General features: G+C 42.8%; 1 protein-coding gene across 9 annotated transcripts in view; it reads right to left on the bottom strand.

Moving 5' to 3' along the window:
- Positions 1-24808, bottom strand: part of FNBP1 (formin binding protein 1) — a 154189-nt gene that overhangs the window by 88994 nt on the left and 40387 nt on the right. For all 9 annotated transcript variants that reach the window (XM_054007528.1, XM_054007525.1, XM_054007522.1 and 6 more), the window contains exons 2-3: positions 11440-11555; positions 1469-1525 (exon numbers count right to left, since the gene is read on the bottom strand). In XM_054007528.1, the coding sequence (XP_053863503.1) occupies positions 1469-1525; positions 11440-11555 (173 nt within the window). The remainder of the gene's footprint in view (positions 1-1468; positions 1526-11439; positions 11556-24808) is intronic.

Genomic DNA, 24808 nt, shown 5'->3' with positions numbered 1-24808 from the left:
ATTGAAACATTCCCCTTGGCTTCAATGGATGCAGAGGCCAGTCTATTTTCAGCTTCCAGTGGAGAAGATCTAGTCCCTCATTTATACACTCCTGTACACTTTGAATCTTTAAAAACTTGTAACTATAAGAATCTGCAGTTAACTAACTTTGAAAATGCTGGGTGCACTGATATAAGTCAAGAAGTGTGACATTTAGGTCTGACAGCCTGTCCTTTGGGAGATTCCCATTCTAGGATGCTCAGCTTGAAGAATGACTCTTGATCCAATCAATGTCAGAGAGATCCTTTAAAACATGTATGTGTTCTATCATCATTTGCATACATTTCCTCAATGTCAGCCATTGGAGGAGCCGTTTGGAAGCAGCACTCCCTATCTGGCCAGCACCATTCTAGCTGTCCCTGCCACTAGAGATGGTGTCTGAGTCAAGTGGGGACAGTTGAGGCAACACCGCAATCTCCAGCAGCACCGAGTCAGGCACCCAGCTCTGCCCCAGGAGATGGGGAATCCAGCTGAGGAAACCCTCCTCCTTTCACCCTATTCCCCATGAACTGCCCATTCCTCCATTGATGTCATAACTTTACTCTTCATCCATTTAATAAAATGGACTGGACAACATAACTGGAGTCTGCATTTTCAAAGCTCTGCACTAACATTCCGGGACTGATTCTTCCACTGAAATCAATGGGAGTTTAGCCATTGACTTCAAAGGAACCAAGATTAAGCCTCAGTTAATAAGGCTGGGATTTTCCAAGGGTCCTAAAAGAAATTAGGCACCCAATTTCCACTGATGTTCAATGGGAGTTGGGTGCTTAAGGACCAAATTTAAACCCCTTTGAGCTTTACTATTAAGCCATAATTAGCAGGTAGGCCTTTTGTACAGCTATGTCTACATTGACAGAGGCGTGTAGAGTACACACACTGCATGCCCAGCTAGCGTGAGTATAAACAGCAGTGTAGACAGTGAGGCACTGCTTAGGCAAGTAGAGTACAGATGTGCCAGAACCTTAAGTTATATACCCTACTCAGCTCACTATATGTCCAAGCAGTGCCTCCCCCATCTACAATGCTACTTTAGCAGTGTAGTGTCCGGCTGCCTCCCCACCTCAGTGAAAGACCCCTGCAGCAGAGAAAGGCTCTGGCTGAGGGGAGGCAGTGGGGAAAGGCTCTGGCTGAGGGGAGGCAGTGGGGAAAGGCTCTGGCAGCTCCACCCTGCTGGTGACTTTCCCCAAGCCTCCTCACTGCCCGGGAGCCTTTCACTGCCAGGTGTAGCTACACATCACAGTGGGGACGCAGCCTGCTTTTCACTGTGACATGTAGCTACACAGATCCTACCACTGGCTGCAAGTGTAGACAAGGCCTATTTATAGGACTGCTATATTCTTTTACCACACTTGCTGCTCAATAATTTACTCCCCTCTCTCCACCCACCAAGACACATCCCCACCCATAGGGTTGATAATGAACATACTTGTATTCTTCCTCTTCTTTGGAGTTCTTTTTGGGTTGATATTTCTTTGAAAGGTTCCTGAAATTAAAAACAAATAAATAAGTTGTATCTTAAAATTACCAGATAGTCTCCACATCCTCCCACACTCTCATCATCCCAGCATTTAGTTGTAATGATTTGATACATTATTATTATTAATGTATTTATTATTTGTATTGCAGTAGTGCCCAAAGGCCAGCCCCCCATTGTGCTAGGCACCTCACAAACATGTAACAAAGAGACAGTTCCTGCCCTGAAGATTTTGCAATCTAAGTGTAAGATTATATACAACAAGTAGATACATCTCTCTCTCTCTACTCAATGGTTTTTGTTAGCCTAATGTGCAATCACACTAGCAAATCCATGGCCGCCACGGCTGTAACTACGCTGCACATCCTGGTGGCAATGGTGACTGAACTCAGATTGTCCTGCTCCATAAGCACATGCCTTGTTTACTTGAGCAAAAGAACCTCCTGCAGCTATTCGCGGTATTAGACCTATGACACGGAGTTGAGCTGTTCTGATTCTATCCAGGAGAGAGCAGCAGTACATATACACACCAACCAGCCCATTACAGTATGATTTGCTATACCAGACATCACCAGAGGTCCATTAAGTCTAGTAATCCCCCTCAGGCTGTGGCCTCTGCTTAATGCATAGACGGAAGGTGAAAAAACACTGGACAGCTGTTGGATGCTGCACAGATGGAGTAAGGGGGAATTCCTTCTTAACCGTTGTGGTGATCATCTGATGCAGTGAGAAACAGGAAATCTGATTACCCCATTTTATCATATATAATTCTACATGTTATTATTGGTCATCAAATTATCCACTCTCTTGTAAAATCCTACTATGTTATTTGATTGCTTGTGTCTGGGACAGAGAAGCCAAAGATAACGGGCTTCAGCAGCTCTCTCCTAGAAACCAGGCACTACAAATCCCTAGCCAATGGCAAATCTAGAGTTTAACATACTGTATGCCAGCCATTCACTCAGTGGAGCTCATCAGTGCTGACAGCTTCGGAGTTGTAACATTCTCCTTTCCACAGGGATATTTGTCCCCGACTCTCAGTCTGGCACAGCTCACAGAGTTTCTTTTGAAAATGCAGACTAGATAGGATGATAAATAAACCTGCCATGGTGATTTTCTCAGGGCTTCAATGCAGAACGGTAGGCAATGTATTGAAATCAAACAAAGTTCGGTTTATACAGGAACCTGCCATTTCATATTGTCACATGTCAGTTTCATAACGCTAAGCAATCATGATTCCCATAATAAACACCTCTATTCCTCACTTTCAGTGGTACTTATTTCCTTATTTGCTAACTGTCTGCATTTCCCATTTCCTCTTTTGCAAAGACAACTTTATTATTTACCCTAAGCAAACATCTTCCATCAAACTGTTTTTACTTCCCCATTTTCTTTTTTTCCTTTACACTTTAACTTAAGGGTACAATGGAGATGCAGCCAAGGAAACCAGTCAAACCCTATTCAACATCTGTAAATTTAAACTTTTCAAAATAAGAGGGGGGAAAAAAAAACACCAAAAAGCTCCCCCAGGAAGAAAAGTGCAGAGCAAGATTTTATCATCCATACCCAAAAGGTCACTTGATGAAGGATACTAAGGGCTTGTCTACACTTACCGGGGGATTGACGCGTGGCGATTGATGCATTGGCAGTTGATTTAGCGGGTCTCCCGCTAAATCGACTGCAGATTGCTCTCCCGTCGACTCCTGTACTCCACCTGAACGAGAAGCGCAAGGGGAGTCGACAGGAGAGTGTCTCCCATCAACATAGCGTACTGTGAACCCCGCGGTAAGTAGATCTAAGTATGTCGACTTCAGCTACATTATTCATGCAGCTGAAGTTGTGTGACTTAGATTGATCTTCCCCTGTAGTGTAGGCAAGGCCTAGGAGTGCCCAGAGTACAGTACCGAAACTGGATGAGACATTTTTATTATTATTATTAAACAGAAAATAGACTAACTCCTACACAATGGGCCAAACTCTGGGCCATGACACATCATCATTTTAGGCAGAAATCCCTACTGACTTCAATGGTAAGTTCTTAAAACCTGATGGTGTGATAAGGCCCCTGGACTTCAGTAGGTTTGCACTGGTAAAACTGAAAGCAGAATTTGGTCCACGTTATCTAAGTTCTCTTATCTGTCCTGTAACTCTTACATGAACACAACTTCTATCAAAGTCAGCAGGGCAAATTCTGCTCTCACGTACATCCTGTCAACCCACTAAAGACACTGGGGTTATTGAGTAAACGAGAGAAGAGTTTGGCCCAGAGTACTCTGTGTCTGCAAGAACAGCAGGTCTGGGCTAAATGTTAATTTTTGCCCATATCCCCATTCTTTATTTCCTTGCAGCCCCCTTCAGACAGAGATCATATCAGCAGTTGCCTCTCTACAGCTGATTTCAAAGGGCTGCTCCTTGGATGGATGGATGGATGGATGGATGGTCCAGGTCCTCTTTTCCCTTGGGGACTTAATGTATCACATGTGTGACACTGCCTGAATCCCAGTGAAGGTAACAGTTGTGCCAGAGTAAAAACTGTATCAGGACCTCAGGAGGTGTTCACGCTCTATACTGTGGCCTGCTCTTCTTTAAACCATACTTCCCCACATAACTTCCCTACCAAATTTTCCTCTCCAAGGTTCCACATCTGACTCACACATAGCTTTCACCTTGTCACTGACAGCAAGATACTGTAGATATATTGATGGCATTGTGTCATTAACGGACACAAATTCAGGAAACATTAAGGTCCGTTTACTAACAGCAACTTCCAGGGGCGGCTCCAGGCACCACTGCAGCAAGTGCGTGCCTGGGGCGGCAAGCTGCAGGGGGCGGCCTGATGGTCGTTGTGAGGGCAGCAGGCTTTCGGCGGCGTGCCTGCAGGAGGTCCGCCAGTCCCTTCGGCGGCAATTCGGTGGCGGGGACGCCGATGGCGCAGCACCGGCAGACCTCCCACAGGCATGCCACCGAATCCGCGTGACCAGCGGACCAATCGAAGGCGCGCCACCAAAAGCCACCTGGCCTGCCATGCTTGGGGCAGAAAAAAACAGAACCGCCCCTGGCAACTTCTGTACCAGGGGTCGGCAACCTTTCAGAAGTGGTGTGCCGAGTCTTCATTTATTCACTCTAATTTAAGGTTTCGCATGCCAGTAATACATTTTAACGGTTTTAGAAGGTCTCTTTCTATAAGTCTATAATATAGAACTAAACTATTGTTGTGTGTAAAGTAAATAAGGTTTTAAAAATGTTTAAGAAGCTTCATTTAAAATGAAATTAAAATGCAGAGCCCCCCGGACCGGTGGCCAGGACCTGGGCAGTGTGAGTGCCACTGAAAATCAGCTTGCGTGCCGAAGGCGGCATGCTTGCCATAGGTTGCCTACCCCTGTTCTATACCTTAATGATAAAATACATCCACAGCAAATATAGGTGAAAAGATTAGAAAATCTGCCATAGACAGATCAGTAAAGAAGGCCTGTCCTGAACTCAGGAATAATTGCAGAGGAGGATTCATAGGGTGAATATCCTTCACAGTGCTAGTTAGTATTATGACATTTAATAATGTCACATGCAATGTTCAAGTGTCCCCATGGGAAAAGGGGTGAGAGCAAGAGAGGCATCATGACCTAGTAAGTGAGCATAGACAATTCCTATGCTGGAGTACCCAGACTTTCCATATTCTAATCCCAGCTCCACCACTGGAGCTCATCGCTATGGGGCCACGAACAATTCTGTTAGCTTCCCTCTGCCTGCCCCAACTGTAAAATGGCCATAATAATATTTCCAGCTTCATATGGTTGTTCTGTGTTAATGGCTGTAAAATGGCATACAAATGGTATTGGCCAAGTCTTTGCCTTTGGGCTAAAGGTGCTACATTCATTGTGCCAGCCAGAATTCCTCCTGAGGACTCCCAGAGTGCATGCACTGAGACAGTAGCTCCCCCACACTTTCAAAAAGTGCAGCCTGCTCCCTGCCAGCCAGCTCCACCTGCCAGGGGAGTGGTGAACCTGCCCTCATTCCACCTCTTCCCATCCCTTTTGACCACCTAACATACATGGAGCACTAGGAGGGAGTATGGACTGTGCACCCACATGCGGTTCTGGCCACACCCTGCACAAGGATGCAAAATGACAGATGGAGAATCTTCTTACGTTCCCCACCACTGGCACAAACACACTGAGGCCAACCAGAATCCACCTCATTATTAGCATCTCTATTCCCTCCTATGCCTCTTCCAAATAAAGGATGCTGTAAACCAGCAAACTCCGCCCTTGTTAGCCTACACATTAAACATGGGAGTTTAAACCAAAGCATATTAGTGCTGCAGGAATTCGGGAGGCAGTTATGCATGTCCAAGGTACATCCTGTGGGGAATGCCTGCTCTCTTGTTTCTCAGTATGGCTTAATTTCTTCATTGATGGGGCAACAAATGAGAGGGAATAAGAAAAATGCACACAAAAGACTAAATACTCTAAGAAGACATTTTCACCAATGAAAAAGTGCACCATCTCCTAACATTTCAAACACCACGTTGCCTAATTAATCCTGACGTGTCCAGTTGTCATCCCTGTGTGAGCCTCTAACTGTGCCGAGTCACCTTAAAGCTGTATGAAAAGCACCAAGCCGAGCACATTTTCACATGCAAAGGATTAGGTGGTGTATGACAAGGATTAGCAGATGGATTAAACAAACATGTTTCATTATTTATCACATATTGTGTCAGCTGGTTTTTTGTTTGTTTTGTTTTACTAAGAAAAAACTAAAAGTTGGGAACTGTAACCACAACTCTAATATAATCAGTGGGAAATGTTTTCTCGTGTAAGGCTTGATCCTTCAAGGTACTGAAGCATACTAGCCTAATGCTGTAGACAACATCTTAAAGTTAAGCATGTGACCAGCCCTGCTGAAATCAATGGGATTATTCACGTTTAAAGTTAGGCAACTGCTTCAACGTAGTGCTGGATCAGGGCCAAGAGCGTTCAGTACTTTGCATGACAAACCCCTATAGTATTTGCACTATAGAAATTCATTTTGCAGTAGGGTGCGAAGCTTTCCTTGACTTGGTAGTACCAATTACATCTCTACCCCGATATAACGCAACCCAATATAACACATATTCGGATATAACGCGGTAGAGCAGTGCTCTGGGGCGGCGGGGCTGCGCACTCTGGCGGATCAAAGCAAGTTTGATATAACGCAGTTTCACCTATAACGTGGTACGATTTTTTTGGCTCCCAAGGACAGCGTTATATCAGGGTAGAGGCATAATTCTCAAATGTTCATGGTGTTTGAAATGCTCTTTCATACCTATTTTTCTTAGGGCTATCTATACATCTTTGCAGAAAACTAAGCTAGTATCCATGGTTTCTGAGAACCTTGGCCCTTTGATACCCTGAGCTTGTCCTCTATTAAATAAAATCAGATTGGGGGCGGGGGTGTGTGTGATACCCTTTGAACTTCCAGATCAAACCACTAAACATGTCAAGACCCAAATAAGGGTAAAAACACAGTTCAAGAACTACTGATGTTGGATCGATTTATTTTAGCATTTTTTTCTGAAGTCTTGGTTTAATGATTCAGTATTTAGGATATAAATAGCTTGTAATCATATGAGTAAGAGAACCATCAGTTTGAGCAAGACGTGAATTTAGGTCTAAAATCAGGAACAGTTAGAAGTAAATCACAGAGTGAAATTCTCCTCTGAACAGAGCACTTATGAATCACTTAAGTGGGACTTAAACAACGCATAGACCTTGTGCTGTTCATTTGTATTCCTGGGTGACAACCCCAGATAGAATCTGCATCAAGGCTAGACAGCTACGTGTGGATGGCCCATCAAGGACACTCAGCTCTCACAATGGGGCATTGAAGAAACGCATCCAGTCCAGATGGCTCTTCCTGAAGATGCTTCAGACAATGAGGTGCCAATGGCCACCCCCCCTGTGAGTCAGCAAACCATGTAAGGACATAGGATATGCTCATGTCACCCTGGACTCCATCCTGGGCCAGTAACTTTCCACAAACAGCGACTGTGGACTTTGTTTGGGACAGTGAACTTCCATGCATGTAGGGTTGCCAGGTGTATGGTTTTTGACAGGAACGCCCGGTCAAAAATGGACCCTGCCGACTGAGCCATTAAAAGTCCGGTTGGCGGCGCTGTGGGACTAAGGCAGGCTAGTCCCTACCTGTCCTGGCACCACGCTGCGCCCCGGAAGCGGCCAGCAGGTCCGGTTCCTGGGGGGGAGGCGGGGGGGGGGGGAAATCACAGGACTCCGTGCGCTACCCCGCCCCGAGCACCGGCGCCGCACTCCCATTGACCGGGAACCGCAGCCAATGGGACCTGGGGCGGGGGGAGGGGGGGGCGATGCCTGCAGGTGAGAGCAGCGCGTGGAGCCTCCTGGCCCCTCCACCTAGGAGCTGGACCTGCTGGCCGCTTCCAGGGTGCAGCGTGGTGCGAGGACAGGCAGGGAGCCTGCCTTAGTCCCGCTGAGCCGCTGACTGGCAGCCACCTGAGGTACGCTCACGCCCCAACCCCCTGCCCCAGCCCTGAGACCCCCCCAAAACCCAGAGCCCCTTCCTGCAGGCCAAACCCCTCATCCCCAGCCCCGAGCACGTACTCCCTCCTGAATCCCAATCCCCTGCCTCAATCCCTCGGCTCCACCCCCAGCCTGGAGCCCCCTCCTGCACTCCAAACCCCTCATCCCCGGCCCCACCCCAGAGCCCGCACCCCCAGCCCAGAGCCCTCTCCTCTTCCCGCACCCCAGCTCCCTTCCCCAACCCAGAGTCCCCTCCAACACCCTGAACCCCTCATTTCTGGCCCCACCCTGGAGCCTGCATCCCCAGTTAGAGACCTCACCCCCTCCTGCACCCCAAGCCCCTGCCCCAGCCCAGTGAAAGTGAGTGAGGGTGGGGGAACGTGAGCCACCAAGGGAGGGGGAATGCAGTGAGTGGGGGGCTGGGCCTCGGGAAAGGGGCAGGGCTAGTGTGTTCGGTTTTGTGTGATTAGAAAGCTGGCAACCCTACATGCACATGGCAGAGGATATAAAAAGGCACCTGAGACATCTCCGCTTTGTCTTCATTTCCTGCTTCATTTCTCTGGACTGAATTTCTAACAAGGAAGCTTTGAATAAGGACTGATAACCCCTAATCTGTTTGGGTGATTCCACAAGTTTGCAAGTTAGCAGTTTATTCCATTACTGCTGTGATGCTGATCTAAGAACAATGAAAATCATTTGTATGTTATATATGATCCTTTAACCATTCAAGAACTCTCCTCTTCTTTCTTTTTTTAATTATTATTAAACCGTTAGTTTTAGTTAGTAAAGGATTGGCATCAGCATAATTATTGGGTAAGAGTTGAGTTATATATTCACCTGGCTAAGAGGCTGATCCCTTGGGATTGGAAGGACCCTGTATCTGATTAAATTGGTTTTCAGTAACCATTCATCATCAAGTCCAGCGGCTCTGTGGTGAGCCAAGGGATGGAATGCCTAAGAATACGGCATTTTTGTCTTCTTGTTAACCAGTGTGGTGATACAGAAGTTCACTTTTGTTACTGGCTTGGTATACTCTAATGATAGAATAACCACCAGTTTGGGGTGAGTCTGCCCTATTTCTCGGCAGTCTTTCCTGAATTTGGCTTTCTCAGCAGTGTCATTTAAAATGTAAATTATTTTAAAAAATATAAATACAGGTTTATTTTAAAAAATAAACTTATTTAAAACTAAATTTCAAGTTATGACAACCCATGTTAAGGCCTAAACTTATTATATCAAAATTGTTTAAATTAAATTTAAAAAACAAAAACATTAAGCAGTACATATTTACTGTGAAGTTTTAAAGAAAGTCAAACCACTGAACTTGTGGAAGTCACTGGCTAAGTATCTGGGACCAGAGTTTGCTGAAGTGTTAAACCAGCCTTTGACAGCAGTAACTTCTTCTGCAGGTGCAGAGTGAATATTTTCTTCATTTCAATTTATTTAACTAGTTCATTCAAAGTTATGAAACCTTCTGAGAGTTGAAAAAGCAGGGAAGCTTGTTTTCCTCTTTCAATCTATGAAGAAAAGCTAAGTGTGAGAGGATGAGATCCATCAGTTCTAAAATGTTGAAGGACATTGTGACTAGAAACAATCAGTTCAATTCACTAACTACAGATAATACTTCCTTTGTTTAATGTCAGTTTTCAATGCAAAATATTTTTGATAAACTTTTTTTCTTATGTATCCAGCACATTTAAAGTAGTTTTAATATAATTTAAAAAAATTAAAAATGGTGCATTTGTGCATTTTTAATTCATTTGAATTTCCATTCAGATGCAGCTTGACACAAAATCACAGGTATAACAGTAATCATCTAGAAAATAAGCAATGCATCATTCACCATTTTCTAACATAATAAAAAATGTAAGAATGTAAATCGAATGTAAATTAATGTAAATGTAAGTTAAGCTATATAACTGCTTAAATAAATGTGTATAGTGTATCCTCCTGGTTGGCAAAAAGAAATACCAAATTTAGTGTAAAGACTACATTTATTTGCAAATCAACCTGTTTTAATGGTTACCAATCAATGAGAATCAGTCTTTCTTTAGGAAAATAATTGAACAATATAAATGCAATACAATTAAGAACTGGTTATTTAAATTGCTTTGATTTAAATCAGTTTATCCTAGGGGAAACAGTACATTCTTCTTCAGCAGTCAGTAAGTACATGACGGGCTTTATCCAGACACCAGCTCATTATACAATTACAGGCCCTTGGATATGGCAAGTCACATAGATATGAAAGGTCATTTTCTCTCAAGCACAGCTATTTAGCAAAACCACCACAAACCTCCCAAGCTTTGTATGGGTATTATGCCTTGGTATTAGAGATAGGCCAGAACCTCATACTTGAATCCCTTTGAATTTTGGGGAGTAGGGAAGAGTTTGGATCTAAATCTCTAGGTTCACTGCAGATTGTAAAAACAGGTAGGACCTTATTTTCTGGTTCCAGTTCAGATACATCCACTTATTCACTTAGGAGGGCTGATTTCATGAGATTTTGACCAATAAACTGGAAGTTCTCATGAGATTTTTCTGAGTTCCACCATTCAAACAGCATTCACAATTTTGCTGCCCTTTTAGGTTTAAAGTTCACCTGGACTGCTAATGAGATTTTCAAGCAATTGAATTCAAATCAATGCCTTGATTCAGCCTCAAGGCTGAACTCTCACCACCCCGTACACCCTTTCCTCAGCTTCTCTCTACTTACTATCATGTACAAAGTTCCATGAACAGCCTTGCACTCAGACCACAAACCATGAGTAAACTAGGGATACTACTTTGCCACATACACAACACATTTACTTTGATGAGGAATTTGCTCTAACCTTTTCCAAGTGTGTGAAATTAACTTGAACTTTTATTTTCTACTGTTTAAGCAACCCATTCTGCCTGCTAAACAGGATTTTTGTAAGCCAAGCAAATGGAGATCTAAGGAAAGAGGAAAGTAAACTAGATACAGTAGAACCTCAGAGTTACGAACACCAGAGTTACGAACTGACAGGTCAACCACATACCTCATTTGGAATGGAAATATGCAATCAGGCAGCAGCAGAGATATACCCCCCCCCCCAAAAAAAAGCGGGGGCAAATACAGTACAGTACGGTGTTAAATGTAAATTAGTAAAAAAATAAAGTTTAAAAAAAGATTTGACAAAATTAGGAAACTGTTTCTATGCTTGTTTCATTTAAATTAAGATGGTTAAAAGCAGCATTTTTCTTCTACATAATAAAGTTTCAAAGCTGAATTAAGTCAATATTCAGTTATAAGCTTTTGAAAGAACCACCATAAGGTTTTGTTCAGAGTTACGAACATTTCAGAGTTATGAACAACCTCTATTCCCACCACATTACTCACGTCCTTCTGAAATGAAGACATCAACTTACCTAAGTTGTTTTGCATAGCTGATTTCAATCTCCGTTCTTTCTTTTACAAACTTGATGTATTTTTCCAGAACATCAATTCCCCATTGCGTGTGTTTTTCTAAGTTGTCAAACTGATCCTGCAGTGAAACAAATAGATAGTTTAGTCTCGTTGAGTTTGGAGATAACTTAAAAAAACAACAATCCCCAAAAGGACACACCACTGAAGAGAAAGTATTGCTAATATTTTCCATGATTACAGACAGGCATTTTTTGTAGCACAGGTTTTTATCAGCCTAAGCTAGTTCAGTTCAAGAGAGGCCAAGACAGTAACTCTCAAGCGCTGCTTTATGAAACATCTTCATTTCCGAAAGTCGGGCTTGTCATGTGACAGTTTCTGAGCACCAAGAAAAGCTTCAACAGAAGTGTACGGAGTTGTACCTTTAGGACTGCATTAATCTTATCACTACAGATAACTGCTAAAAGAGCCACAAATTCAGAGATCCACTCTTAACACCTCAACTGTTTTTCTCAGGTTGATAATACATCATAGGTATCATCTGAAACTTTGTGGAGCCATTCCTCAAGATTTTCCTTTCAATAGTTGGCACTTATGGAACATCTTTCTACGGAACAGAGCTGACTTCCCATAGACCCTTATGTTTACTTACAAAATAGAAAACACACAAACAACTGATATGCCAAAAAATGACACTAGCTCCGTTTACAGTAATCCTTCTTGTAAATCCACATTTACATACAGATGCTACTTTCGTCTTTAAATATTGCTGCCCCCAAAATGACTCATGTTTTCAATAAGTCTTCTGTATCAAAAAGCATCCCATATGTCAGTTTGAAGTTTCCCAGATGCCAAGAGATTAGACAACAGTACATTCAGATTAATTACCAAATCATAATACGAGTTCTTTTAGGGTCTAAAGAGCTAATGCAAAAACATCTTAGCTTTTCAAATTCTAGCTCTCAGATGTTATGTTGTCACTATTTAATTTCATTATACGAACACAATACACAAGCCTAAGCTTCCCAGATCTAGCCTTCTGAAAATTATGATTCACAACACAAAATCTAACACAGGCCTCATTTCTTCCAGTATTTCAGAATGCAGGTGATGATCGGATGAGCATCTCAATTATGTTCCTGGCTGAAAGGTAGGGTGCGATAGAGCCAGCTTGCCAAAAGTGGAATAGGTAGGGAAAGAGCACAAAAATGGGAAAAAATACAAATTAAATCCTTAGTACTTTCCTGGTAAAGTCCATACTAATCTGCAACAGGTAACATTTTAGCAATTCATGTCTACATAACAACTTCGTCGCATATTTACCTTGACAGAAGTGCAATATGAACCCATTATTTATCTACCTTGTCTAGCTTACAAACTCTGCAATTCTCTACATCTTAGTTTCATGTCTTATGAAAGCTGTATGCTTAAATAGGTTTGATGTCAGATCCTCAGCTGGCATAAACTGATGTAGTTCCACTGAAGTCAATGAAGCTATGCTAATTTACACCAGCTGACGGATCTGGCGCTGTGCGACTTTCGGTTTGTAAAATCATCAGCTAACATCAGTAAAACAGACGGGGGGGGGGGGGGGGGAGAAGGGGAAACCCACTTCCTTTGATTAGTAGAATATGAAAACAGACAGCACTCCCACAAAGTCTACTGCAGAGCACTAATATGTTGCTTCAAGCAGACTACATTTGGTGCAGTGTAACATATGTCAATCAAAATATAAATTCTCTTGACATAAGTACAGCTCTCTCTAGTGTATAGTAAGTCAGTCTTGCATAATGGAAGCTGCTACACTGCTTGCTAATCTTATTGCTCCATTCTTGGCTGGGCCCTTGACAGAGAGAGATTTGAATCAGGGCAATATACAGAATTTTATAAAGTAGCTTGTTAATATACAATACAGGAGCTATCTATTCTCATGCTTTGGTCTTGTCTAATTGCGAAGTTGCACTGGCTTAACTTAAGGTGCAATTTTAAACTGATTTAGTTAAATTGGAGCAATAGGTTTTTCATGGAGGCTTATTTCAGTTTAGTTCATTAGGAACAGATTTTAACTAAGCTGAAATAAGGTATACTCAAACCAAAATAAGCCGCCCTTAAACCAAAATACCAGTAGTTACACTGCGGTGGGAGAGGCGGGAGTTACCTGAACTGGTGCAAATTTGTCTGTAAACAACCCAGGGGTTTCTCTAGACCCCCCCACAGGCCGGGTGTACACCCCCCCACCCCAGTTACATGCAGTGTTGCCAATTTAGTCGTTGGTTGGAAATTTGAATTGAAACATTAATACACACTTTAAAAGCATATATAGTATATGAGAAAATACTTGTACCTGAGAAAGCATAATGGGGTTGAAAAGTGTGAACAAAGACTAGCTTCCTCATACAGCTGTTATTTATGACAATGTCGGCACATTTGTTCCAGCTATATTGGCCTACCTAATAATTTCAAATTATTATTTATAAGCAAGGTCTGAAAGAGCTCTCCCCTGACACCTAGTGATGAGCCAGGGGTGGGTGGAAAGGCTTCAGGACCAGACTATTTGCATGAACTCACCTACTCTGCCTAGGTATCCAGCAGACAGAGCTGTGTTGCCCAAGTGATCAATTTTGGCTAGTGTTGGGTTACAAATCACTGAAATGTGTTATCCTTATTGTACGCGTAAAGGGCAGCAGAACTGTACGTAGCCTGCTTCTCGGCCTTTTGGCTAAGATCAAGTGCTAGGGCTTGCCAGGGCTGAGCCCCGGCACCTCTAGGCTTGGCAGTTCATAGCCCTGGGACCTCTGGGCTTGTCACATCAGTTATGAAAGTAACAAACTTGCTTGAGCCCCGGCACTTTTCATTACAATTTAAGCACTGGTCACCCTCAACTGAACTGCACTCCATAAGCAGGAGGTTTGGATGCCATATCCTAGTGAAGAGAGAGAGAGGGCGGGTGGGGCACAGGTGTTTTGCTTGGTGGTGTGGGCTCTGCCTAAGTCAGAGGCACTATTTGACCTGTCCCTCTCTCCCGTTTAGAGAGAGAGATGATTAGGTTTCATAAGTAACCACTAGAGCTGAAATCACTGATAATCAGGTCTAAGTGCTTAGACCTGCTGTGGGACAGTGTTTCTGTGGAAGAGACAGCCCAGCCTGCACTAGCAGCAAGGTTCCCCCACTGAGAGCTGAAATCACTGAGAGCCGGGTGGAACCTCAAGAGACCAACTCGCATAGCTCACAGTGGCAGGTGGCAGCAGCAAGTGACAGGACAGGGCCATTAGGGACAGAGCGGTAGAGTGAACAGTGGCACAACAGACAACAGCAGCCAGAGCATTGAACCATATTTTAGTGACTCCGCTCCAGAATGCTGGATTTGTGACTGGGAAACTTATATAAATGTGTGTTTCCTAATAGGCCAAGATTTTTAAAATGCATTATTTGCCAAGATCATTGTCTCACATCATCGCTATCTCAAGAGCCCATTATCTCAGGGAGTTTCTGTACTAAACTTTTTTTTATAAGTATTTTTTATGTAAGAACGGCCATATTGGGTCAGACCAATGGTCCATCTATCCCAGTATCCGGTCTTCCTACAGTCACTATTCCAGATGCTTCAGAGGGAATGAACAGAACAAGGAATCATTGAGTAATCCATCCCCCGTTGTCCACTCCCAGCTTCTGGCTAGCAGAAGCTAGGGACACTCAGAGCATGGTGTTGTATCCCTGCCCATCCTGGCTAATAGCCATTGATGGGCCTAACCTCCATGAACTTATCTAGTTCTTTTTTGAACCCTGTTATAATTTTGGCCTTCACAACATCCCTGGCAAAAAGTTCCACGGGTGACTGTGCGTTGTGTGAAGAAATACTTCCTTTTGTTTGTTTTAAACTTGCTGCCTATTAATTTCATTCAGTGACCCCTGGTTTTTGTGTTAAGTGAAGGGGTAATAACAATTCCTTATTCATTTTCTCCACACCAGTCAAGATTTTATAAGCCTCTATCATATCCACTCTTAGTCATCTCTCTTCCAAGCTGAAAAGTCCCAGTCTTTTTAATCTCTCCTCTTATGGAATCTGTTCCATACCCCTAATCATTTTTGTTGCCCTTCTCTGTACCTTTTCCAATTCCAATATCTCTTTTTTGAGATGGGGTGACCAGACCTGCATGCAGTATTCAAGATGTGGGCATATCATGGATTTATATAGTAAAAGTGGAGGAGTTTGGTTTGCCAGACTGATCAGCTAAGCCAATATTGACAACCTATATGAAAAGGCTGCAAAACACCATGCCTCTGGACTGCATCAACATGCAGAAAGCCTTATAAGCCAGTCACTGTCAAAGCCAATTTTAGAAGAACTTAATGAGACTGTTAAGAATGCTGGAGACACAACTCAGTTTATGTGAACCAACATGGCTGTTGCACCATACTTTCTATTTAAGCAAGAGATACCACACTACAAACTGGAGGCCAATGTTAAGTGCACTGTCATTTGTTAATCCTGAAGTTGGACACTGATTTCAAACAAGACTGGCAAATGCTTGCTATCTTTCTGAAAAAACTCAGCTGACTCTCTAGAAGCATGCGGTGCAATTAGGGTGACCAGATGTCCCGATTTTATAGGGACAGTCCCGATTTTGGGGGCTTTTTCTTATATAGGCACTTATTACCCCCCACCCCCGTCCCCATTATTCACACTTGCCCTCTGGTCACCCTAGGTGCAACAGTGAAAGACTCAGCAATTGAAAAAGTGAAGAACTCTCTCACCATATTCAAAATATGTGCATACATGGCTGATGAATGCACCAATGCAAAAAGGCATCAAGTATTAAGTCATTGCGTATGTTATCTTGATGTCCGTGGTAGGCCAGTAGATGCATTCTAGATGTTCAGGTTATAGAAGACACATCAGCTGCATCTGTGACATCTTAGAAGAGTTAAATGCTTGTAAATTGAACCCCAAACAGATGGTACTTGTGCATTTGATCGAGCTACAAACTGCTCTTGAAGACATAGGGGAGTACAAGCTTTGCCCAGAGAAAAGTGTAACCCTAATCTCTCCTATACATACTGCAGAGACCATCTACTCCGGAATCTTCAAAAGACATTAAAAAGCCATACATTTAATGGCTTTTTTATACTCTTTTTTTCAGGAAGAGTCCAAAAGGACTGAATGTCTTGGAAACAAATAGAAGATACACTGGGATTGAAGCTCAAATTAGTCCAACCTGAGAAAACCTGCTGGCTTTCTCATGAGCGATTCTTGGCTGTTGTCTTAACATTTCTGCAACCATTATTACTGGCTTTGAAAAGTATCCACCAAGATTGGACAGATCTAAGTAGTGAGGCTGGCGGACTACTTTTGTTACTAAGTTCAGAGAACACTACTGCCATCTCTCTCTTGTAAGTCCACTGTTGAAACCACTTGGGTCATTAAACAATGTCATCCAGGCATCTGCTACAACAGTAGTAGATCTTTGTCCAGCAGTAGAAGCTACCCTTGGATCAATCAGAGATATCCATTGAAAATGTATTGGAAGACTTCATTCCAGAAGTTGACTAATGAAGGTACTTATATTGACTCCTTAAGTGAAGAGGACAAGAAGTGTTTGTAAAGCCAGCTGAAAAAGTACACATACTTGATTCTTATAAATCTACAATAGTGATTTCTGGATTCTACTCAACCTCTACATAGCTTTTACAGATACCTCTCTTATAAAACACCTACAGTTGAGTGGAGTGAGGCACTACCAGCAATGGGGCTGCTACGTGATCAGGACAGAACAGAAAATTTTGAACATAGAGCGGAATATCATACGACAAACAAATGAAGATTTAACGTCAACTTCTTTATCATCACTAGTGGCTCAACCTGATCTTTGTGCTATGTTTCCTGGGATGAAAGAAGTAGGAATTAATCTCTTGCTACTCCCAGTCACAACAGCTGCGGTTGAGCGTTCTTTTTCCTCATTGAATAGAATTTTGTGTTCTGAAAGAAGTCGCCTTCTGCCTGATCATGAGCATATCATGAAGGACTGGAAGTAATGGACACACAAGAAGACACCAAAGAGTGCAAAATTACAGCAAGAAACCAAGAAGGATGGAGATGTAGTGCTTCATAGTAGGCTTGACTAGCCAACTTTAATTTTTGTGACAATTTTAAAACACGAGTTAAATCTAATAAAATGGTCATGAAAGATTTTTCAGTTTTTACTCTGGTACCATACAGCCCATCTTCGCCCTCACGGTCTCAACCCTCGTCGGCCCTCACCTCCCCGAATATTTCAACACCCCCTCCTAATTTCAATTCCTGGGGAAAACACTGAGACAACCCCTTATTTCAGGAGGCTTCAAATCTAGAGACAATACAAAGAGATAGCATGGACAGAATAACAGACCTCTCCTATCCCCAGAGGCAATTCAGGTCAGAAAGAGAAGGGGTGTAATTTCAACACAAAGAGACATCTTATGCTCACACTTGCAACCACATAACCTCTACTGAAGTCAATGGGATTGCACAGGTGTACCAGAGAGCAGAACTTGGCCTGTCTGTCTTTTAAGGTTTTTGGCAAAGAGCACTGCGAGCGACCACGCTCCATACTGTTCTATGAGATAGAGCGTCACTAAATAAATCTAAACAGTATGTCCCAGAGGCAACCAGTCACCCATATATTTACATTCAGTTCCCTCAAACTTTTTGGAGACTTTCAAGGAGGGAAAGCCTCTTTCCAATCCCTTTTTATGCAAGTCACAGCACTCTCGTTGGGTACACTATATTAACAGCAAAGCTTAACATCCAACCGTACCCCTAGTGCCCTTTTTAAAGAGGAGGAATCACTCCTCCCCTTCCCTCCCCGCCCCAGGCACATTTCAAGGAGATATTACCCTTGGAAAAACGCAAAATATGCTGAACACTCACAAAGATACAACGAGTTCACCTTTGGAAGGTGATCTCCTTGCCGTCTTTGTCGCCTGATCAATTTGTTTAACACCCTATTTTTAGAATACCAAAGAGATCAGAATATGAAAAACCTGATGATAACTCCTTGTGGCTGAATGAGTCAGGTCTGTCGTCCCGTAAGTTAGTCTGCTCTGCTGTTTGAGTGGTCTGCCCAGGTCTAGTTTAGGGAAAGAGAACTCCATGGTGTACAGCACAAAGGAAGGGTTGAAATGCTGCAGTGCAGGTAGCTGTCTGACAGTAAAAGGTGCTAGAGCTGTTAAGAAAATACCAACTGTATAAATGGAAAGGAAGTAGAGATACTGGTCAGTGGCTGGAGTTGTGACCAATCGGAACAAACAGCTGCAAGAACTGAGCTCCACGAACAAGAATGAAGACAAGATGAACTCTGGCTGCTTACTGTAGTCTTTGGGCTAGTCCACACCGGTAACGCTAAAGTGTTAATGTGGCTTGTGTGGTCGCAGCGCAGGGGAGTAGCTACCAGTTCTGGGAGTGCGGCTCCTAGCACTGGTGCACTGCCTATATTGGTGCTTTACAGCGCTGAAACTTGCTGCACTCAGGGGTGTGTTTTTTTCACAGTAAACTTTAAACACCTATAGTGCTGTCTACCTTGTGCACTTTGAAATGTTAAGGATGAAGATTTTCAAATGCACAAAGAGTAGTTAGGTGAACAAGTCTCAGTGAAAGCCAATGAAAGCTGGATGCCTAATTCCCATTTGCGTTTTTGAAAATCTTCCCACCCCCTGCCAGAAATGGTATTAAGAAGGAAGTCTTTCACATTACCTGTACAAATGCACAAAACTAATAAGGAGCAAAGAAAGGGTGCAGGGGATATATTGCACAGTGGAAATGCCATAGCAGATGACCACAATTAGGAAAAAAGGTCACTTAGAATCATAGAAAATTAGGGTTGGGAGAGACCTCAGGAGGTCATCTAGTCCAATCCCCTGCTCCAAGCAGGACCACCACCTCCCTAGGTAACCCATTCGAGTGCTTCACCACCCTCCTAGTGAAATAGTGTTTCCTAATATCCAACCTAGACCTCCCCCACTACAATTTGAGACCATTGCTCCTTATTCTGTCATCTGCCACCACTGAGAACAGCCCAGCTCCAGCCTCTTTGGAACCCCCCTTCAGGTAGTTGAAGGCTGCTATCAAATCCCCCCTCATTCTTCTCTTCTGCAGACTAAACAAGCCCAGCTCCCTCAGCCTCTCCTTGTAAGTCATGTGCCCCAGACCCCTGATCATTTTTGTTACCCTCCGCTGGACTTTCTCCAATTTGTCCACATCCTTTCTGTAGTGGGTGGCCCAAAACTGGGCACAATACTCACCAGTGCCAAATAGAGGGGAATAATTACATCCTTCAGTCTGCTGGCAATGCTCCTACTAATGCAGCCCAATATGCTGTTAGCCGTCTTGGCAACAAGGGCACACTGCTGACTCATATCCAGCTTCTCATCCACTGTAATCCTCAAGTTCTTTTCTGCAGAACTGCTTCTTAGCCAGTCAGTCCCCAGCCTGTAGTGGTGCATGGGATTCTTCTGTCCTAAGTGCAGGACCCTGCACTTGTCCTTGTTGAACCTCATCAGATTTCTTTTGGCTCCATCCTCCAATTTGTCTAGGTCACTCTGGACCCTACCCTCCAGTGTATCTACCTCTCCCCCCAGCTTAGTGTCATCTGCAAACTTGCTGAGGGTGCAATCATCCAGATCATTAATAAAGTTATTGAACAATATCGGCCCCAGGACCAACCCCTGGGGCACTCTGCTTGATACCAGCAGCCAACTAGACATGGAGCCGTTGATCGCTACCCGTTAAGCCTGACAATCTAGTCAGCTTTCTATTAATCTTACAGTTTTCATCCAATACATACTTTTTAACTTGCTGGCAAGAATACTATGGGAGACCGTATAAAATCTTTGCTAAAGTTAAGATATATCACGTCCACTGCTTTCCCCATATCCACAGAGCCAGTTATCTCATTATAGAAGGCAATCAGGTTGGTCAGGCATGACTTGCCCTTGGTGAATCCATGTTGACTGTTCCTGATCACCTTCTTCTCCTTCAAGTGCTTCAAAATGGTTTCCTTGAGGACCTGCTCCATGATTTTTCCAGGGACTGAGGTGAGGCTGACTGGTCTGTAGTTCAGCAGGTTCTCCTCCTCCCCTTTTTTAAAGATGGGCACTATATTTGCCTTTTTCCAATTGTCCGGGACCTCCCCCTGATCGCCACGAGTTTTCAAAGATAATGGCAAATGGCTCTGCAATCACATCAGCCAATTTCCTCAGCAACCTCAGATGCATTAGCTCTGGACCCATGGACTTGTGCATGTCCAGCTTTTCTAAATAGTCCTTAACCTGTTCTTCCACCACTGTGTTGCCCAGGACAGCAGTGTGGAAGCTGACCTTGTCTGTGAAGACCAAGGCAAAAAAAGCATTGAGTCCTTCAGCTTTTTCCACATAATCTGTCACTAGGTTGCCTCCCCCATTCATTAAGGATCCCACACTTTCCCTGACCTTTTTCTTGTTGCTAACATTCCTGTAGAAACCCTTCTTGTTACCCTTCACATCCCTTGCTAGCTGCAACTCCAACTGTGTTTTGGCCTTCCTGATTACACCCCTGCACACTTGAGCAATGTTTTTATATATTTTTTATATTTTTACACTTGTTTCTTTGCAATGAAAAGAACACAAACTTGTTTTCCAATAGTATGATCCACTTTCTCTCCCCTGAATCAGAGAAGCATTTTTTGACTGGACAATGCATTGATGAGGATACCTATATTACAGCATCTCCAACCACCATCTGTATGTGTTTTTGTACACCTCATTCAAATTTCTCCTTCAGACCTACTTCTTCCATGCTGTCCACAAAAAGAGAGCATCAAAAATAGCTTAAAGAAAAAGATAGCACTTTTCATTGAATGAACAGGATGTGCACATACCTAAATCCAGTAACCACCTATTCATACTACTATAACCTTTGTCCTTTCTCATCCCATTCCAATCCATCCTCTCACTGTCCCTACATGTCACACCATGCATAATATCAGGCCCTGGTTCCTGTAAATGGACTCCTACATCCATGTGAAGCCCTTGGGACTTCCCCAGTTCCACTGATTCCGTTTAACAACGAGCTTATGACGAAAGAGCCTGCACCTACAAGCTGACCTATGGGGCTCCGTGTGGGTGGAAACTTGCACAACTGGTGCCTTAGGTTGTACAGGGACTGTGTCTTTGTATTTGTTCTGTGAAGTGCCTAGGATGCAGATCATTACCACCATAAGAGAAGAGCTCAATAGAGGAAAGAGAAGACCTTTAGTCATTAACTTTAATGGGAACTGGGCATCTAAATCCCTTAGGAACCTTTGAAAATCTCAGCCCCCTGGCAATGTGTGTTTCTAACAATTTCTGTTTCCATTCATTCTTCTGGAGTATTTTTAATCACAGCCCCAAATCATGTCAAACCCATGCATTCTTTTCACAGCTCTGCTGCATGCTTTTTACTCTGGCAACGCTAAGCCTGGAAACAGTCACGTGTGCTTGTTTTTCCGCATTTTATTCTAACTGACAGTTGCAAAAGATCAGACGATAGCAATCTAGAGAATGCCTGTACTGCAATCCAAGATGTGACTGCAGCCCAGATAGACATAGGCAAATATTACTAAAAATAGCAGTGTAGGTGTGGTGGCATGGGCTTCAGATCAGGCTGTTCAAGCACACCTCTTGCCACATCTATAGTGCTATTTTAGAAATACTATGTCTACCTGAGTTGCAGTCACACCTTGGATTGCAGTACAGACATTCAGATTCATTAGCACAGCAAAGCACCGTAGGAATAAGGAAAGAAGTCATCAAAGATGGTGCTGAGCAAAGCAAGGAGGCAAAGAAAACAAAAAACACACTGTACAGTTTCTTGCACAATAAAGGAAAATGAAGACTGTCAACATCAGTCAAGGTTTTGGGACTAAAGCAACAGTTTATGGGTATTTTAATCCATACCACCATGCTCTCAAATGAACTCTCACAGATAACTGATAAAAGAAAAAACACTTTTTGCAAAATGATCACTCCATATCTGACCTCTCAGTCCTCAAAGGAAACCTGCACGACACCTTCAAAAGATGAGCCTGGGAGCTTAAATTCATGACTTTGCTAGACACTAAAAATCATAAATAAAGACACTGTTTTGTGGTTTATTACAATAATCTGTAATCCATTAACGCCCCTTTTTTGTGCTATAACTTCAGAAATGTTCACTGGCCCACTTCATCTTGAATGGTCTCTTTTAATATGCGCGATTCCTGAAGAAGAGCTCTGTGTAGCTCAAAAGCTTATCTCTTTCACCAAGAAAAGATATTACCTCACCCACCTTGTGTCTCCAATATCTTGGGACCAACATGGCTAATACAACACTACAAAGATAGCAACTGTCAATCTACCTAATATTAGGCTGATTCAGAAAAAAATAAACGGTGGTATGCTCCCAAATTCTGGCTATACTCCAAGATCCACTCCTGATGCCAAGTGGAGATGATGCTCACAGCAGTCTTTGGAGATCAGCATAATATCATCACCCTTCTTTCAAGAGTGTTTTGATCAGCATTGAAATAGTTAATGTTTGTGCCCATGCAGGATTGGGGCCTTAATTTGTCATCATTAGGTTTCAGTCCCCTACCCACTCAGATGAACGGAGCAGATCATATTTCTCTGGCAGTTATTGTTTCCAGGCATCTGAAGACTCAAGTAGACAGCACTACATGATTCACACTCAGTTCACGCGTGGTAGTTTTCTTCACAGATGGAAGGGCTAGAGACTTGGAGTCAAATTCCGTTCTAACTCCACTGAAGTTATTGAATTTATGCCAGGAGAGAATATGGTCCTTTATTTTTTTAATTAAATATTAAGTTCTGGAGGAAGGAATACCAGTATCTGCTGGAATTTGAACCATTATGTCATCTATCCAGAACGGCTTGAAGCAGGTTTAGATAGCAGCGTTTAAAACACTGGTGGTTGGTCTACAGCAGGGGTAGGCAACCTATGGCATGCGACTGATTTTCAGTGGCACTCACAATGCCCAGGTCCTGGCCACCGGTCCGGGGGGCTCTGCATTTTAATTTCATTTCAAATGAAGCTTCTTAAACATTTTAAAAACCTTATTTACTTTACATACAACAATAGTTTAGTTATATATTATAAACTTATAGAAAGAGACCTAAAAATGTATTACTAGCACGCGAAACCTTAAATTAGAGTGAATAAATGAAGACTCAGCACACCACTTCTGAAAGGTTGCCAACCTCTAGTCTGCAGTATTGGTACCACTGTTACTTCCTCTGGTGAAGCCCTGGTGGCAGTGCAGTCATGGGACACTTAAGAAAATGCTAGTGTAGACACAGTCAATGTGGAGAGAGCCTTAGAATTGTGTGGCAAATTAATAAGAGGAAATTAACCAGCCAATATTTAGTATTTCTGTTTCACTTTTAGTAACCCAGCCACAGAATAAGAGAACTGTGAATAGTGAAGGTTAAAAACACTTGTGGGAATTTCTAATTCTCTAATTTTGATACATTGAGGTTCCACTCCAGATCCCCAAAAAGTCTTGTTTTCCAACCCTATCCAAAAAAATCAAAGGATTGTTACTGTAAGGGTATTAAACATTAATTTTCATCCTTGACTCTGACACCTTTTTATCCCATCGCCATCCTTCCTCATTTCTCGGGGGGAGGGGGGGGGAAGGGGGAAGGGCAAAAAAATGAAAGAAAATCACAAAATTTAAATTATGTGTTTTAATAATTTAATAATAATAATAAATAAGGGAAGAACTCGTTGAGAATTTGAAAATAGAAGGCAGCTTAGGTGAAAGTGATCATGAAATCATAGAGTTTGCAATTCTAAGGAAGGGTAGAAGGGAGTACAGCAAAATAGAGACAATGGATTTCAGGAAGGTGGATTTTGGTAAGCTCAGAGAGCTGATAGGTAAGGTCCCATGGGAATCAAGACTGAGGGGAAAAAAACTGAAGAGAGTTGGCAGTTTTTCAAAGGGACACTCTCTATTAAGGGCCCAAAAGCAAGCTATCCCGCTGGTTAGGAAAGATAGAAAAAATGGCAAAAGACCACCTTGGCTTAACCACGAGATCTTGCATGATCTAAAAAATAAAAAGGACTCTCATAAAAAAACGGAAACTAGGACAGATTACAAAGGATGAATATAGGCAAACAACACAGGAATGCAGGGGCAAGATTAGAAAGGCAAAGGCACAAAATGAGCTCAAACTAGCTACCGGAATAAAGGGAAACAAGAAGACTTTTTATCAATACATTAGAAGCAAGAGGAAGACCAAAGACAGGGTAGGCCCACTGCTCAGAGAAGAGGGAGAAACAGTAACAGGAAACGTGGAAATGGCAGAGATGCTTAATGACTACTT

This window comes from Malaclemys terrapin, chromosome 17 (assembly GCF_027887155.1).
Source record: "Malaclemys terrapin pileata isolate rMalTer1 chromosome 17, rMalTer1.hap1, whole genome shotgun sequence".
NCBI classification, from domain to species: Eukaryota; Metazoa; Chordata; order Testudines; family Emydidae; genus Malaclemys; species Malaclemys terrapin.
The sequence above is the reverse complement of the archived record's forward strand: the minus strand, read 5'-3'. Positions and strand labels throughout refer to the sequence as shown.